This window comes from Melanerpes formicivorus, unplaced genomic scaffold (assembly GCF_026170545.1).
Source record: "Melanerpes formicivorus ecotype bairdi unplaced genomic scaffold, bMelFor1.0.p_v2 SCAF_6, whole genome shotgun sequence".
In the NCBI taxonomy this organism is placed as follows: domain Eukaryota; kingdom Metazoa; phylum Chordata; class Aves; order Piciformes; family Picidae; genus Melanerpes; species Melanerpes formicivorus.
This window is the reverse complement of record NW_027142358.1, coordinates 29,081,948-29,098,172: the sequence shown is the minus strand read 5'-3', so window position 1 is coordinate 29,098,172 and position 16,225 is coordinate 29,081,948. Positions and strand designations below refer to the sequence as shown.

General features: G+C 50.8%; 1 protein-coding gene across 1 annotated transcript in view; it reads left to right on the top strand.

The window, feature by feature from the left end:
- Positions 1-16,225, top strand: part of TCERG1L (transcription elongation regulator 1 like) — a 73,556-nt gene that overhangs the window by 43,930 nt on the left and 13,401 nt on the right. Inside the window, exons 6-9 of the mRNA XM_068139279.1 lie at positions 5,936-6,030; positions 7,023-7,111; positions 10,817-10,971; positions 12,907-12,976. Coding sequence (XP_067995380.1) covers positions 5,936-6,030; positions 7,023-7,111; positions 10,817-10,971; positions 12,907-12,976 — 409 coding nt within the window. The remainder of the gene's footprint in view (positions 1-5,935; positions 6,031-7,022; positions 7,112-10,816; positions 10,972-12,906; positions 12,977-16,225) is intronic.

The following is a 16,225-nucleotide window of genomic DNA, read 5'->3' as shown; positions in this document are numbered from 1 at the left end:
TGGCTGGGGTCAGAGTGGCTAGAGAGCAGCCAGGCAGAGAGGGACCTGGGGGTGCTGGTTGATGGTAGGCTGGACATGAGCCTGCAGTGTGCCCAGGCAGCCAAGAGGGCCAATGGCATCCTGGCCTGCATCAGGAACAGTGTGGCCAGCAGGAGCAGGGAAGTCATTCTGCCCCTGTACACTGCACTGGTTAGGCCACACCTCGAGTCCTGTGTCCAGTTCTGGGCCCCTCAGTTTAGGAAGGAGGTTGACTTGCTGGAACGAGTCCAGAGAAGAGCAACAAAGTTGGTGAGGGGTTTGGAACACAAGCCCTATGAGGAGAGGCTGAGGGAGCTGGGGTTGCTTAGCCTGGAGAAGAGGAGACTCAGGGGTGACCTTATCACTCTCTACAACTACCTGAAGGGAGGTTGTAGACAGGCGGATGATGGTCTCTTCTCCCAGGCACCCAGTACCAGAACAAGAGGACACAGTCTCAGGCTGCACCAGGGGAGGTTCAGGTTGGATGTTAGGAAGAAGTTCTATACAGAGAGAGTGATTGCCCATTGGAATGGGCTGCCTGGGGAGGTGGTGGAGTCGCCGTCATTGAAGGTGTTCAGGAGGAGACTTGATGGGGTGCTTGGTGCCATGGGTTAGCTGTTTGGGTGGGTTGGATTGGTTGATGGGTTGGACACGATGATCTTGAAGGTCTCTTCCAACCTGGTTTGGTTTATTCTAATAAAGGTTTATTCTAATAATGGACGTCTGGAGGTCATCCAGTCCAACCCTCCGTGCCAAGGCAGGTTCACCTAGAGAAGATCACACAGGAATGCAGCCAGATGGGTTTGGAATCTTTCTGGAGATGAAGACTTCATGATCTCTTTGGGCAGTCTGCTCTAGGGCTCCATCATCCTTAAATTGAAGAAGTTCCTCCTCCTGTGCAGATGGAACTGCTTATGTTCAAGTTTGTGCCCATTGCCCCTTCTCCTGTTACTGGGCACCACTGAAACAAGCTTGGTCCTATCTTCCTGACACCCACCCTTGCAGGATTGATCAGCATTGATGAGATTAGCTGTTTGGGTGGGTTGGATTGGTTGATGGGTTGGACGCGATGATCTTGAAGGTCTCTTCCAACCTGGTTTGGTTTATTCTAGATCCCCCCTCAGGCTGCTCTTTTCCAGACTAAAAAGCCCCAGTTCTCTCAGCCTTTCCTCATCAGAGAGATGTTCCAGTGCCTTCAGCATCTCTGTAGCCCTGTGGTTATGTTCAGATTCACATCTGTGTGTTTCAAATCATGATCAAAAAATGATTAGATTTGGGCAAGAAATTTGGAACAGCTTTCACATGAACATGAAATTCCTTGTGCAATACTGTCATTGGTAAGCCAGCAGCTCTCTTCATGGAGGTGAGATGCTGTGATGGAGCTGGTCCTGCAGCTATCAAGGAGGTACCAGCCAGCTGTTGCCAGCTCCATGGCATCATGAGGTCCTGAACACACATTCCCAGCTATGTTCCGTGGAAAAGGAAAGGCTGGGATCCCTGGGGCTGTTGAGCCTGGAGAAGAGCAGCCTGAGAAGGGGATCTGATCAATGCATATCAAGAGCTAAGGGATCTGTGGGGGGCAAGAGGATGGGGCCAGAGTTCTGTCAGTGGTGCCCAGTGACAGGACAAGGGGAAATGGGCACAAATGTGAACCCAGGAAGCTCCATCTGAGCAGGAGGAGAAACTTGTTTGGTGTGATGGTACTGGAGTCCTGGAGCAGGCTGCCCAGAGTGGTTATGGAGTCTCCTTCTCTGGAGAGGCTCCAAACCCACCTGGCCAATGTGCTCCTGGGCAAGGTGCTGTGGGTGCCCCTGCTTTAGCAGGGGGGTTGGACTGGATGATGTCCAGAGGTCGCTTCCAACCGCCGCCATGCAGGGATTCTCAGGCAGACAACTGGAACACCAAGACATGAATCCTACATCTGGTATATGGAGGTTGTAGACAGGTGGAAGTTGGTCTCTTCTCCCAGGCAAGCAGTACCAGAACAAGAGGACACAGTCTCAGGCTGTGCCAGGGGAGTTTTAGGTTGGATGTTAGGAAGAGGTTCTATACAGAGAGAGTGATTGCCCATTGGCATGTGCTGCCTGGGGAGGTGGTGGAGTCACCATCATTGGAGGTGTTCAGGAGGAGACTTGATGGGGTGCTTGGTGCCATGGGTTAGCTGTTTGGGTGGGTTGGATTGGTTGATGGGTTGGACACGATGATCTTGAAGGTCTCTTCCAACCTGGTTTATTCCATACACTATTCTATACCCCTGTGGCCCTGTGCCACCACATCTTGCTGGCAGTGCCTGCAGCAGCGTTAAGCCGTGGTGCCGACTTTGTAAGGCATTTGATGGCTTTCATTTTTCCACACAGATTAGCTTTTCTTTTGACTTGCTTCCTAAAAAGAGAATTGGGTGTTCAGTGAGGCTTGGCACAGTTGGATTTTGCTGGTGACAACACGAGATCTGTCTCTCTCTGAAGGCAAATCAAAATGTTGTCTGTGCTTGTGGAGCAGGAGGAGTGAATTTGTGATGGTGCTGCCTTCTAGCAGGCATTGATCTTTGTGTTGGAAACTGGAAAAGTCCAGCCTTCACTTCAAATCCAGTGGGTTTTTCTTTTTGCATAGATACAAGTGAGGTGGAGCTGTGGCTGTCACTCTCACAAAGCTCTGCATCCCTTCATAGATATGCAGAGCTCAGACCGTTAAGTGCCGGTCAGGGCTGAGATCTCCAACTTGGTATTTAAAAAGAATCCAAAGTAAAGAGCAGAGGAAGGAAGGTCAGCAGGAGTCAGTAAAGGTCTTGTACTCAGGGCCCAGATTAGCCTGGCCCAGCCTCCCAGAGGTGCAGAAGAAGATGGAGAGAGAAGCTGAGAAATGATTGAGTGACTTGAACGATGGCAAAATAAAACAAACAGGTAGAAATACCCAGGTGATGGGCATGGAGCCCCTCCTCCCCCCCTCTCCCCTCCTCCCCCCCTCTCCCCTCCTCCCCCCCTCTCCCCTCCTCCCCCCCCTCTCCCCTCCTCCCCCCCTCTCCCCTCCTCCCCCCCTCTCCCCTCCTCCCCCCCTCTCCCCTCCTCCCCCCCTCTCCCCTCCTCCCCCCCTCTCCCCTCCTCCCCCCCTCTCCCCTCCTCCCCCCCTCTCCCCTCCTCCCCCCCTCTCCCCTCCTCCCCCCCTCTCCCCTCCTCCCCCCCTCTCCCCTCCTCCCCCCCTCTCCCCTCCTCCCCCCCTCTCCCCTCCTCCCCCCCTCTCCCCTCCTCCCCCCCTCTCCCCTCCTCCCCCCCTCTCCCCTCCTCCCCCCCTCTCCCCTCCTCCCCCCCTCTCCCCTCCTCCCCCCCTCTCCCCTCCTCCCCCCCTCTCCCCTCCTCCCCCCCTCTCCCCTCCTCCCCCCCTCTCCCCTCCTCCCCCCCTCTCCCCTCCTCCCCCCCTCTCCCCTCCTCCCCCCCTCTCCCCTCCTCCCCCCCTCTCCCCTCCTCCCCCCCTCTCCCCTCCTCCCCCCCTCTCCCCTCCTCTCCCCCTCTCCCCTCCTCCAGCACTTACCAAGCCGCTGATGATCACACACAACATCCTCTGAGACCCACCCCAGCCAGTTTAGCAGCTTCCCCTTTCATCCTGTGCATTATTCATGTCCCTCCACCTGCTGTGGAGCCTCCCAGAAGCATCTTTGATCAGGTGCCTTCATCCTCCAGTCCCAGCATAACCTCAGCAGCCCACGCAGGAGCATGGCCTTGGGACCACTCTGCTATGTTTAGAGGAGGTGGGGGGAAAAAGGTGTCTGATGGTGCTGGAGATACCTCATGGTGCCTTGATTATCAGGCTGCAGTTTATTTAATGCATTGAAGTTTAAGAGGAGGGAGAAAAAAAGTCTAATTAATGAGAAAAGAGTAAATCTGAGCAAAGAGCTGTGCCTGCTCATGGGGGAGGTAGAGGTGGAGACACTGGAGCAGGTTGCCCAAGGAGAGGCATGGATGCCCCCTCCCTGGAGGTGTTCAAGGCCGGTTTGGATGGTTTGCAGATGTTAGTCAGTTAGAGGGTAGAAAGGCTCTGCAGAGGGACCTTGACAGGCTGGACAGATGGGCAGAGTCCAATGGGATGGCATTCAACAAGTCCAAGTGCCAAGTGCTGCACTTTGGCTACAGCAACCCCATGCAGAGCTATAGGCTGGGGTCGGAGTGGCTGAGAGCTCCCAAACGGAGAGAGAGCTGGGGGTGCTGATTGACAGCCTCCTGAATATGAGCCAGCAGTGTGCCCAGGTGGCCAAGAGGGCCAATGGCATCCTGGCCTGCATTAGGAATAGTGTGGCCAGCAGGAGCAGGGAGGTCATTGTGCCCCTGGACTCTGCTTTGGTTAGGCCACCCCTTGAGTCCTGTGTCCAGTTCTGGGCCCTTCAGTTTAAGAAGGACATCGAAACACTTGAAGGTGTCCAGAGAAGAGCAACAAGGCTGGGGAGAGGCCTTGAGCTGGGGTTGCTTAGCCTGGAGGAGAGGAAGCTCAGGGGAGACCTTCTTGCTCTATACAACTCCCTGGAGGGAGGTTGTAGCCAGGTGGGGGTTGGTCTCTTCTCCCAGGCAACCAGCACCAGAACAAGTGGACACAGTCTCAGGCTGTGCCAGGGGAGGTTTAGGCTGGATGCTAGGAAGAAGTTCTTCATAGAGAGAGAGATTGGCCATTGGAATGTGCTGCCCAGGGAGGTGGTGGAGTCACCATCCCTGGAGGTGTTTAGGAAGAGACTGGATGGGGTGCTTGGTGCCATGGGTTAGTTGATTAGATGGTGTTGGATGATAGGTTGGACTTGATGATCTCAAAGGTCTCTTCCAACCTGGTCTATTCTACTCTATTCTATTCTCTCTGCTCTGCTCTACTCTATTCTGCTCTGCTCTACTCTACTCTACTCTATTCATTCTATTCTATTCAATGATCTCCAGGCATCCCTTCTAATGCCACCATGCTGAGATTCTGGGGCAGGTTGTACCATCCTTGGCATCCAATCCGAGCTCCTGGAGCTCTGCAAGCGTGGTTTGGGTTCTCTCTTTATGTTCTCCGGCTTTGTCTCCTATTTGGTTTCCTTATCATCAGCTTTGGGCAGCTCCTCGCTGCAATTCTCCTGTGCAGTGGTTTGTTTACATCTGCCAGCTGCCAGTTCTGTACTTTTTATTAATGCTTTAATGATCAACTAAGCATTGACAAGGTGAAGGTGTTTGCTTGTTCCTCATGCATAGGCATATTGAGTGAAAGGATGTGATGATACTGAGTGCAGGAAAGAACTTGGCTCCTGCTGAACCCAAGAGGAACCCAGTGAAGGCTCCTCCTTAAGCCAGCCTGATAATGAAGACTCTAAAAGAACCAAAGGATAATAACAAAAAAGCTCTTTCTTTCTTTTTTTCCCCCTAGGATTAAACAAGTTAAAAAGAGGACAAAGGGGCTGCTGTGGTTTTCTTTTATTGAACTGAAAAATAAAGCCCAGGTCCCTTGAGCATCACTTCCCAAGCTGCTCCATGCCCGAGTGACAGAACCTGAGGTTTTTAAGGCCAGGCTGGAGGTGGCTCTGAGCAAGCTGATCTAGTGTGAGGTGTCCCTGCCCATGGCAGGGGGCTTGGAATGGGATGATCCTTGAGGTCCCTTCCAACCCCAGCAATTCCATGATTCTGTGATGTGTCTGTGGCTTTTCCAGCAGCAGCTGAATTAAGGATTGAGTGAGGAGGAGGTGAGGAGAAGAGGTTGGGACCCACAGGGAGTGGTTTGGTTTTTCTTCACTAGTGTATCTGTTCCACTAGAGCAGAGTCTTTGAGCAGCCTGGTCTAGTGGAAGGTGTCCTTGCTCACAACAGGGGGTTGGAACTAGATGAGCTTCAAGGTCTCTTCCATCCCCAGCCATTCTATGAATGTATGAATGTATTTATTGGACATTAAAATTAAATCCTTTCCCTTCCTAGATAGCAGCAAAGAACCCACTAGATCCTCCTGCCCACCCACCTTGATTTTACACACGGAGAGGAAGAGCACCCCCATGGAGAGCAATGGACAGAAGGTCTGTGGTGGAGTTTCTTCTTTCATCTTTCATAAACCTCTTGAAACTACTGAGCTGCACAAATTGGAGGCAGGATAAAGAGCTGGCCCCTGGCTGGAGCTGTGTTGGCCACACAGGTTGGGACCTGTGGGTTGGGTCCCACAGCCAGCTTTCAAGATCTACTGAATTTTACAGTGAGGGTGGTGAGACACTGGAACAGGTTGCCCAGGGAGGTTGTGAATGCTAGGCCAGGTTGGATGAGGCCTTGAGCAACCTGGTCTAGTGGAAGGTGTCCCTGCCCATGGCAGGGGGGTAGGAGCTAAATGATCTTTAAGGTCACTTCCAACCCAAACCATTATATGGACAAGGGGCAACAGGAAAAAACTGGAGCCCAGGAGGTTCCAGCTGAACAGGAGGAGAAACTTGTTTGGTGTGAGGGTGCTGGAGATCAGGAGCAGACTGCCCAGAGAGGTTGTGGAGTCTCCTCTGGAGACCTTCCAACCCCACCTGGCTATTGTGATCCTGGGCAAGCTGCTGTGGGTGCCCCTGATTTAGCAGGGGGGTTAGACTGGATGATCTCCAGAGGTCCCTTCCAACTCCCACCATGCTGGGATTCTGTGAAGTGCTTTCTTGCCACCTGTGCCATCAACAAGGCTTCCTTGATCATTTCCCCAGTGTCCCTAATGCTTTCTGTGCAGACTAAGGACTAGTGATGTTGGGAGAATCCTCTCGCCTGCCCCTGCCAACCCTTCATTTGTGATGAGGTCGATCTCCAGTGTCCCCAGTGAGCTATTGGCATGGACAGGATCTTGTCTGCTGGCTTTACATTGGTATTGCTGAAAGTGGGGTGGAGTTTTCATTAATTCCCATTTCCCTGGGCTGTTCTGAAGGTCTCTGGCCATTTCTAAAGGCATCTCCAGAACAGCAGAAGAAGGATGGCTCACTTCACATTAGTTTGTATGGCAGTAGCAGCCTTCTGTGCCTTGTTTGTTGACTAATTAATCTCTTTCCAGGAGCACTCTTTTAAGCTGGTAACTGAAGGTGACAGCATGTCAAATGTCAACAAGCCTGTGGCATCCACCCCAGTGCCAGGATCACCATGGTAAGCCAATGCCATCAGACCTTCCAGTAGCTATCCATCAGTGACATTTCTCTTGCCAACCATCCATTAGTGGTCTGCTGCATGGGAAAAATGCCCTGCCCTGGGAGTTAAGTATCAGAGATGGTTTCCCATTCCAGCTTCTGCTGGAGCTTCCTCTCATTAATCATGTCTTTAGGAGGTGGCCACACAGGTGATGTAAGCCAGCTCCCTGTGATCCCAGAATCACAGAATGATTTGGGTTGGAAGGGACCTTGAAGACCTTGTGCCAACCCTATGCCATGGGCAGGGACACCTCCCACTAAACCAGGGTGCTCAAGGCCCAATCCAGCCATGAGCAATCTGGGAGATAAGAACAGTGTGGTGCTGAGCTAGGAGCTGTCTTCATTCAACAAGTCCAAGTGCCAGGTGCTGCACTTTGGCCACGGCAACCCCATGCAGAGCTGCAGGCTGGGGTCAGAGTGGCTGAGAGCAGCCAGGCAGAGACGGACCTGGGGGTGCTGATCGACAGCCACCTAAACATGAGCCAGCAGTGTGCCCAGGTGGCAAAGAAGGCCAATGGCGTCCTGGCTTGTATTAGGGATAGTGTGGCCAGCAGGAACAGGGAGGTCATTGTGCCCCTGTATTCTGCATTGATTAGGCTGCACCTTGAGTACTGTACCCAGTTCTGGGCCCCTCAGTTTAGGAAGGACATCAAGACACTTGAAGGTGTCCAGAGAAGGGCAACAAGGCTGGGGAGAGGCCTTGAGCACAGCCCTGTGAGGTGAGGCTGAGGGAGCTGGGATTGTTTAGCCTGGAGAAGAGGAGGCTCAGGGGAGACCTTATTGCTGTTTACAACTACCTGAAGGGTGGTTGTAGCCAGGAGGGGGTTGGTCTCTTCTCCCAGGCAACCAGCACCAGAACAAGAGGCCACAGTCTCAAGCTGTGCCAGGGGAAGTTTAGGCTTGAGGTGAGGAGAAAGTTCTTCACTGAGAGAGTCATTCGTCATTGGAATGTGCTGCCCAGGGAGGTGGTGGAGTCACCATCCCTGGAGGTGTTCAAGAGGGGATTGGACGTGGCACTTGGTGCCATGGTCTAGTTATGAGGTCTGTGGTCACACGTTGGACTCGATGATCCTCGAGGTCTCTTCCAACCTTGGCAATACTGTGATATTGAGCAGGTCTAGCAGCAGGCAACTGATTCTTGGACTCTGTGTTACATGACTTGAGGACCCAGCTTGGATCATGCTTGGATGTATCCAAGAGGAAATGCAAGATCTGTCAGAAATGTTCTTGCATTTTAGGGCCAGATGCCTTTTGCTTCCCAATTACCTCATTGCAGAGACCTTGGGGTGGCCTTTCAGGACTTCAAGGGGCAGATCAGAAAGCCAGGGATGGACTTTTAAGCAGGGCCTGCTGTGACAAGATGAGGGATGATGGTTTGAACTCAGAGGGAGATTCAGACTGGAGAGAAGAAAGAACTGTTCGACCCTGAGAGTGGTAAGGGCCTGGCCCAGGCTGCCCAGAGAGATGGTAGGTGCTCCATGCCTGGAAGCATTGCAGGTCAGATTGTTTGGGGCTGTGAGCAACCTACTCTAGTTGCAGATGTCCCTGCTGACTGCAGTGGCATTGGTCTGGATGTGAAAGGACAAGGTGCAATAGACACAAACTAAAACCTAAGAGGTTCCACCTGAAGAGGAGAAACTTGTTTGGTGTGCGGGTGCTGGAGCCCTGGAGCAGGCTGCCCAGAGAGGTTGTGGAGTCTCCTTCTCTGGAGGGATTCCAAACCCACTTGGCCATTGTGATCCTGGGCAAGCTGCTGTGGGTGCCCTGCTTTAGCAGGAGGTTTGGACTGGATGATCTCCAGAAGTCCCTTCCAACCCCCACCATGCCTGGATGCATTCTTTGTTGGTTTTCATTATGATTCTGGAGGTGCAGGTCTGAGATTGATGCTCTGTTTGTTTATTACACACAGACCTAGTGAAGCACAACTTGAGGCTTTGAATGTCTCTCCTGGATGGTGCCATGCTCATTTTCATGTGATTTTTTTAGCTGATTTGAAATTAAAGTCAGGACAGAACACTGAGCTGCTCTCATGCATATTTTAACTGAGCAAGTCAAGGTAGTGTGTCTTTGGCAGCCACAACTTGGTCATATTTGTCAAATTGCAGACAGAGCCCATGCAGATCAAGCAAAACCTTGGTGGGAGACATATGAGGTTGCTGATTCATAGATTGATAAGACTCATAGAATGGGTTGGGTTGGAGGGGACCTTAAAGATCATGTGGTTCCAACCCCCCTGCTGCGAGCAGGGACACCTCCCACTAGAGCAGGTTGCTCAAGGCCTCATCCAACCTGGCCTCGAACACCCCCAGGGAGGGGGCATCCACAGCCTCCATGTTGTATCTGTCCAGTGCAGAGCATGGTGGGAGCAGGCTAGGGTGCTGTGGGGATGCCATGCTTCCTATTCTGCTGGATAAGTAGGCTCTGATGGCTGCCTGCCAGCACCGGGCACACCTCTGGTTCATGGACATCAAGACCATGGCTGCACAGCAGCTGCTGGTGGACGCTGAGACCATGGCCACCAAGCCACACTGCTGTGGCTTCTGCCCCTTGCTGCTCTGATCCATGACTTCAAAACATGAAAATATAAGCACAGGTCTGGTGAGGAGCAATGGGGGTACCTGGGGTCATTCAGTCTGGAGAAAAGAAGCCTGGGGGGAGACCTTCTGGCTCTTCACAGCTCCCTGAAAAGAGGTGGGAGCCAGGTTGGTCTCTTATAGTTTCATAGTTTCATTCAGGGTTGGAAGGGACCACAAGGATCATCTAGTTCCAACCCCCCTGCCATGGGCAGGGACACCCCACACTAGATCAGGCTGGCCAGAGCCTCATCCAGCCTGCTCTTAAACACCCCCAGGGACGGGGCCTCGACCACCTCCCTGGACAACATATTCCAGGGTTTCACCACTCTCATGGTGAAGAACCTCCTCCTCACATCTAGCCTGAATCTCCCCACCTCCAGCTTCATTCCATTCCCCCTAGTCCTATCACTACCTGAGATCCTGAGAAGTCCTTCCCCAGCCTTCCTGTAGGCCCCCTTCAGATACTGGAAGGCCACAAGGAACAAGTTATAAGACAAGGCAAAATGGTCTCAGGTTGCCCCAGGTGAGGTTTAGTCTGGACATGAGGAACAATTTCTTCCCAGAAAGGGTTGCCAAGGTCTGGCCCAGGTTGCTTGGGGCAGTGTTGGGGTCCCCACCCCTGGAAGGGTTTCAAAGCCATGGAGATGTGGTGCTGAGTGACATAGTTTAGTGGTGACCTGACAGGGGTGGGTTAATAATTGGATTTGATGATCTTGGAGATCTCTTTCAACCTAACCCATTCTGTGATTCCAATGGTAAATGTATTTTCCTATGCTGAGAACACTACCATGTTCTTCCCCACCTTGTTCTTTCTCCCTTCAGGGACAGAATGTTTCACCTACTGCCTTTTGGTTTGGTTTTTTGCAGGGGGGTTGTGTTTTCACCACTTCCCTGACTTTTTAGTGGTATGCAGAGAGTTTCTCTACCTGAGGTGACTGGCGTGGACTGATAGGGCCTGGGGCAGAGCAGTAGCACCCAAGCCACTACAAATGGAGATACCATAGGCCAGCTGGGGGTGGTGGTGGTGGGGATGTTTTGTTCCTGGGTGTATCTGGCATTATCTAAGCCTAGTTTATCACTTGGAATAGGTGTGTAGTCTGGACTGGAGATGACCGGGTCTTCTTCTTCAACCCTACAATGCAGCTGTCAGTCTGGGAGAAGCCAATGGACCTGAAGCACCGCGGGGACATCAATCGCATCATCGAGGACCCCCCTCACAAGCGCAAGCTGGAGGCTGCAGCAAGTAACTACAGCCCTGTGATTATTTGCCTCTCCTTGAGCTCCACATAGCAAATCATATTTGGTCACTGGAAACCTTTGGGAGGAGTTTGATCAGTGTCACCAGAGTGGGCTTCCTGCTGAGGTTCATACCTTCAGGAGGAGTTTGATCAGTGTCACCAGAGTGAACTTCCTGCTGAGGTTCATACGTTCAGAAGGGGTTTGATCAGTGTCACCAGAGTGGGCTTCCTCCTGGGGTTCATACCTTCAGGAGGAGTTTGATCAGTGTCACCAGAGTGGGCTTCCTCCTGGGGTTCATACCTTCAGGAGGAGTTTGGTCAGTGTCACCAGAGTGGGCTTTCTTCTGAGGTTCATACCTTCAGGAGGAGTTTGATCAGTGTCACCAGAGTGGGCTTCCTGCTGAGGTTCATACCTTCAGAAGGGGTTTGATCAGTGTCACCAGAGTGAACTTCCTGCTGAGGTTCATACCTTCAGAAGGGGTTTGATCAGTGTCACCAGAGTGGGCTTCCTCCTGGGGTTCATACCTTCAGGAGGAGTTTGATCAGTGTCACCAGAGTGGGCTTCCTCCTGGGGTTCATACCTTCAGAAGGGGTTTGATCAGTGTCACCAGAGTGGGCTTCCTCCTGGGGTTCATACCTTCAGAAGGGGTTTGATCAGTGTCACCAGAGTGGGCTTCCTGCTGAGGTTCATACCTTCAGGAGGAGTTTGATCAGTGTCACCAGAGTGAACTTCCTGCTGAGGTTCATACCTTCAGAAGGGGTTTGATCAGTGTCACCAGAGTGAACTTCCTGCTGAGGTTCATACCTTCAGAAGGGGTTTGATCAGTGTCACCAGAGTGGGCTTCCTTCTGAGGTTCATACCTTGAGGAGGAGTTTCATCAGTGTCACCAGAGTAGGCTTCCTCCTGGGGTTCATACCTTCAGGAGGAGTTTGATCAGTGTCACCAGAGTGAACTTCCTGCTGAGGTTCATACCTTCAGAAGGGGTTTGATCAGTGTCACCAGAGTGGGCTTCCTCCTGGGGTTCATACCTTCAGGAGGAGTTTGGTCAGTGTCACCAGAGTGGGCTTCCTGCTGAGGGTTCATACCTTCAGGAGGAGTTTGATCAGTGTCACCATGACTTACATGGTCGTGTATGGCCAAGCTCCATAACATGTCCTGAAATTGTGCCAGGGGAGGTTTAGCTTGGAGATTAGGAAGCATTTGTTTCCTGCAAGAGTGGTCAGGCATTGGAAGAGGCTGCCCAGGGAGGTTGTGGAATCGCCATCACGGGAAGTGTTCAAGAAGCCTGTGGGCATGGCACCCAGGGACAGGGTTTAATGGCCATGGTGATGTTAGGCTGATGGTTGAACTTGGTGGTGCTGGAGGTCTTTTCCAACTGAAACAATTCTATGATTCTATAAGAGAGAGAAATGGGCTAAAGCAGGGAAGTTGTGGTGTGAGTTGACATTATTGAGTCATTCAGGCTGCTAGATCATAGACTCAGAGAATGCTTTGGGTTGGAAGGGACCTTACAGATTATGCAGTTCAAACCTCTTGCCATAGGCAGGAACACCTTCCACTAGACCGGGTTGCTGAAGTCTTTGTCCAACCTGGCCATGAAACACCTCCAGGAATGTCTTTGTAGTTGTGTTGAGGGGAGATAAAGATAACAAGACTTAAAATGATGGCACAAATGAAGCAGGAGCAGTTTTCTTCTCCAGATGAACAAGAAAGAGGAAAATGGTTGGGATTGTTGCTCTCTCATTTGTCTGAAGGTGGTGGTGAGGATCTGATTAAATATGTGTGAGACTTAAAACACTCAGTGAAAAATAGAAGAGGAATGCAAAGGTTCATCTGAAGGGTGAGAAATAAAAGGTTAAGCTGAGGAATTTGTGTTCTCATTTCTCTAGTTCCAATCTAATGACTCTTTTTATATTTCTGTTGTTTGGGCTTTTTTTAGCAGATAAATGTCTTAGTTCTGGTCCAGGGGATGAAGGTGATGAGCTGAGCATCAAAACTAAGAGAAACAAGTAAGTTGTGAAGTGTATTTGTTATTTATGTTGGGAAGCTAATGTCTGGTGCAATTAAATGCAATTGTTCTCATTCCCAAGGTGTTCCACCTCCACCAAGCTCCTCAAGGGTCTGTACTGGGACCAGTAGTGGTGAATACCCTCATCAGTGCTATAGGCAGTGAGAATGAGGGCACCATCAGCAGGCTTGCAGGTGACACCAAGCTGAGTGGCGACACCAAGACTGAAAGATGGGATGTGTGCCATCCAGTGGGACCTGGACAGGTGGGCTGGGGAGAATCCCATGAGGTTCCATAAAGCAAAGTGCAAGGTCTTGCACCTAGGTCAGGGCAATCCTTGGTATCAGTACAGTCTGGGGGATGATGAAACTGAGAGCAGCCCTGCAGGAAAGGACTTGGGGGTGCTGGTGAATGTGGAACTGGACATAAGCCAGCAATGGGCACTTGCAGCCCAGCAGGCCAGTGGCATCCTGGGCTGCATCAAAAGCAGTGTGGCCAGCAGATGGAGAGAGAGGATTCTGCCACTCTGCTCTGGTGAGACCTCACCTGGAGTACTGCATCTAGCTCTAGAGCCCTCAACACAAGAAGGGCATGGACCTGCTGAAGTGGGTCCAGAGGAGGCCACAAAGATGATCAGAGGGACAGGCTGAGAGAGGTGATGTTGTTCAGCCTGGAGAAGAGAAGAGAAGACTCTGGGGATACCTTAGAGCACTATTTCAATGTCTGAAGTGAACATACAGGAGGACTGGGGAGAGACTGTTTAGAAGGGCTTGTGAGAGGACAAGGGGCAATGCTTTGAAACTGGAGCAGGGTTGAATTTAGGTTGGACATGAGGAAGTACTTTACAATAAGGGTAGTGAAATATGGTTGAAGCCCCATCCCTGGAAACATTCAAAATCAGACTTGATGTGGCCTTGGGCAGCCTGATCTAGTTGGAGACCTCAGGAGGGCTGGACAAGATGACTTTTGAGGTTCCCTTTCAACCTGATGCAATCTGTGCATCTCCATTTCCTTCAAACATGATCCTTTTTTTTTTGTCTGAGCAACTCCCCCCTCCTTTGAAATGATTAAAAGAGGAAAGCATCCAAGGATGTGCAGTTATTTCAAAGGCAGTGGATAAAAGCTTCATCTCCATTGAAGTGAAGCAGGAGGGGGGGAATATTTTCTATCAGGGTTTTCAAGGTTTCAGTCAACTTGTGGGATGCTGCAGCCAGGCTGCAGTGGTTTTTCTGTTGTTGTGCTTTGCTTTGACCTTTATCACCATGTGTCTGTCAAACTCTCCTGAAATAGCATTCAAAAAACACCAAGTTCCAAAGAAGCAGCTCCCTCAGCCTTTCCCAAAAACAGCCAGACATGAAGTCAAACCTTTGGGTTTTGTCACTCCCACCAGTGAGAAGCCAAATTTACTTCTCATGGCCCAGAGATGACATTACGAAGAAGTTCTTTACTATAAGGGTGGTGAGACACTGGAAGAGGTTGCCCAGAGAAGTTGTGGAAGCCCTATCCCTGGAAGTGTTCAAGGCCAGGTTGGAAGAAGCCTTGACCAATGTGGTCTAGTGGAAGGTGTCCCTGCCCATGGCATGGGATTTGCAACTAGATGATTTTTAAAGTCCTTTCCCAAACCATTTTGTGATTCCGGGGGAAGTTTAGGCTCGAGGATGATCTTTGAGATCTCTTCCAATCTTGCTGATTCTGTGATTCTGTGAGGAGAAAGTTCTTCCCAGAGAGAGTTGTTAGCCATTGGAATGTGCTGCCCAGGGAGGTGGTAGAGTCACCATCCCTGGAGGGGTTCAAGAGGGGACTAGACGTGGCATTTGGTGCCATGGTTTAGTCATGAAGTCTGTGGTGACAGATTGGACTTGATGATCTTTGAGGTCTCTTCTAGCCTTGGTGATTCTGTGATTCTAGTTGAAGGATTAGCTTAAAGATGTTTCATTCCATTCTCTTTAGATCTAAAGATAGCCTATTCTGTGCTTGCTTCCCCCAATACAAGAAAAACATTCATCAGTTGGGAAGGGCCCAGAAGAGGGCTATGAAGATAATCAGATGGCTTGAGCGCTTCTCCTGTGTTGTCAGGCAGGAGAGCCTGTTCAGCCTGGGGAAAAGAAGGCTCTGGAGAGACTTTAGAGCAGCCTCACAGTACCTGAAGGGAGCTACAGGAGAGCTGGAGAGGGACTTTTTGTAAGGACTTGTGGTGATAGGATGAGGAGCAAAGGTTTGAAACTAGAGCAGGTTGGACATTGGGAGGAAGTTCTTCACAGTGAGGCTGTTGAAATGCTGGAACAGCATTGAACAGGGAGGTGGTGGAGTCACCATCCCTGGAGGTGTTTAGGAAGAGACTGGATGGGGTGCTTGGTGCCATGGTTTAGTTGATTAGATGGTGTTGGGTGAAAGGTTGGAATCTATGATCTCAAAGGTTTCTTCCAACCTGGTCTGGTCTATTCCTATTCTATTCCTATTCTAATTCTATTCTATTCCTATTCTAATTCTATTCTATTCCTATTCTAATTCTATTCTATACCTATTCCATTTCTGTTCTAGTCCCATTTCTTTCTGTTCTGTTCCCCTTTCTTTCTGTTCTGTTCCCCTTTCTTTCTGTTCTGTTCCCCTTTCTTTCTGTTCTGTTCCCCTTTCTTTCTGTTCTGTTCCCCTTTCTTTCTGTTCTGTTCCCCTTTCTTTCTGTTCTGTTCCCCTTTCTTTCTGTTCTAGTCCCCTTTCTTTCTGTTCTAGTCCCATTTCTTTCTGTTCTAGTCCCATTTCTGTTCAACCCAGGCTGCCCAGGGAGATGGTGAAGTCACCACCCCTCAAGGTGTTCAAGAAAAGTGTGGACATGGCACTTGGGAACATGGTTTTATGGCCATGGTGGTGTTGGGTTGATGGCTGGACTTGATGGTCTTAGAAGGCTTTTCCAGCCTTAATGATTGCATGATTGTTTGCTGAAGAAAACTGTATTCTTTACTGTTTCATGGCAATCCCTTGTGATTCCATCAGTGGTTTTGGTGGCTTCAGGAGGTCTGAAGGGACGGGGAGCCCTTCTGGTGCTTGCCTGGTGGAGTCGTGTGCTGTTTTTCTTTCAGTCTTTGGCTTCAAAAAGCTCTTTGTGTGCAGTAGAAAATTGGATTGGGCCTTTCATGGATCATGTCACAGCACAAAAGTGTGCTCTTCCAATCTGAAAGTCATTGTCATTCTGCGAGGAACACCAGTTTGGTACCTCTCAAATCAGTAGTAATGCAGCCTCGTTGGAGGATAA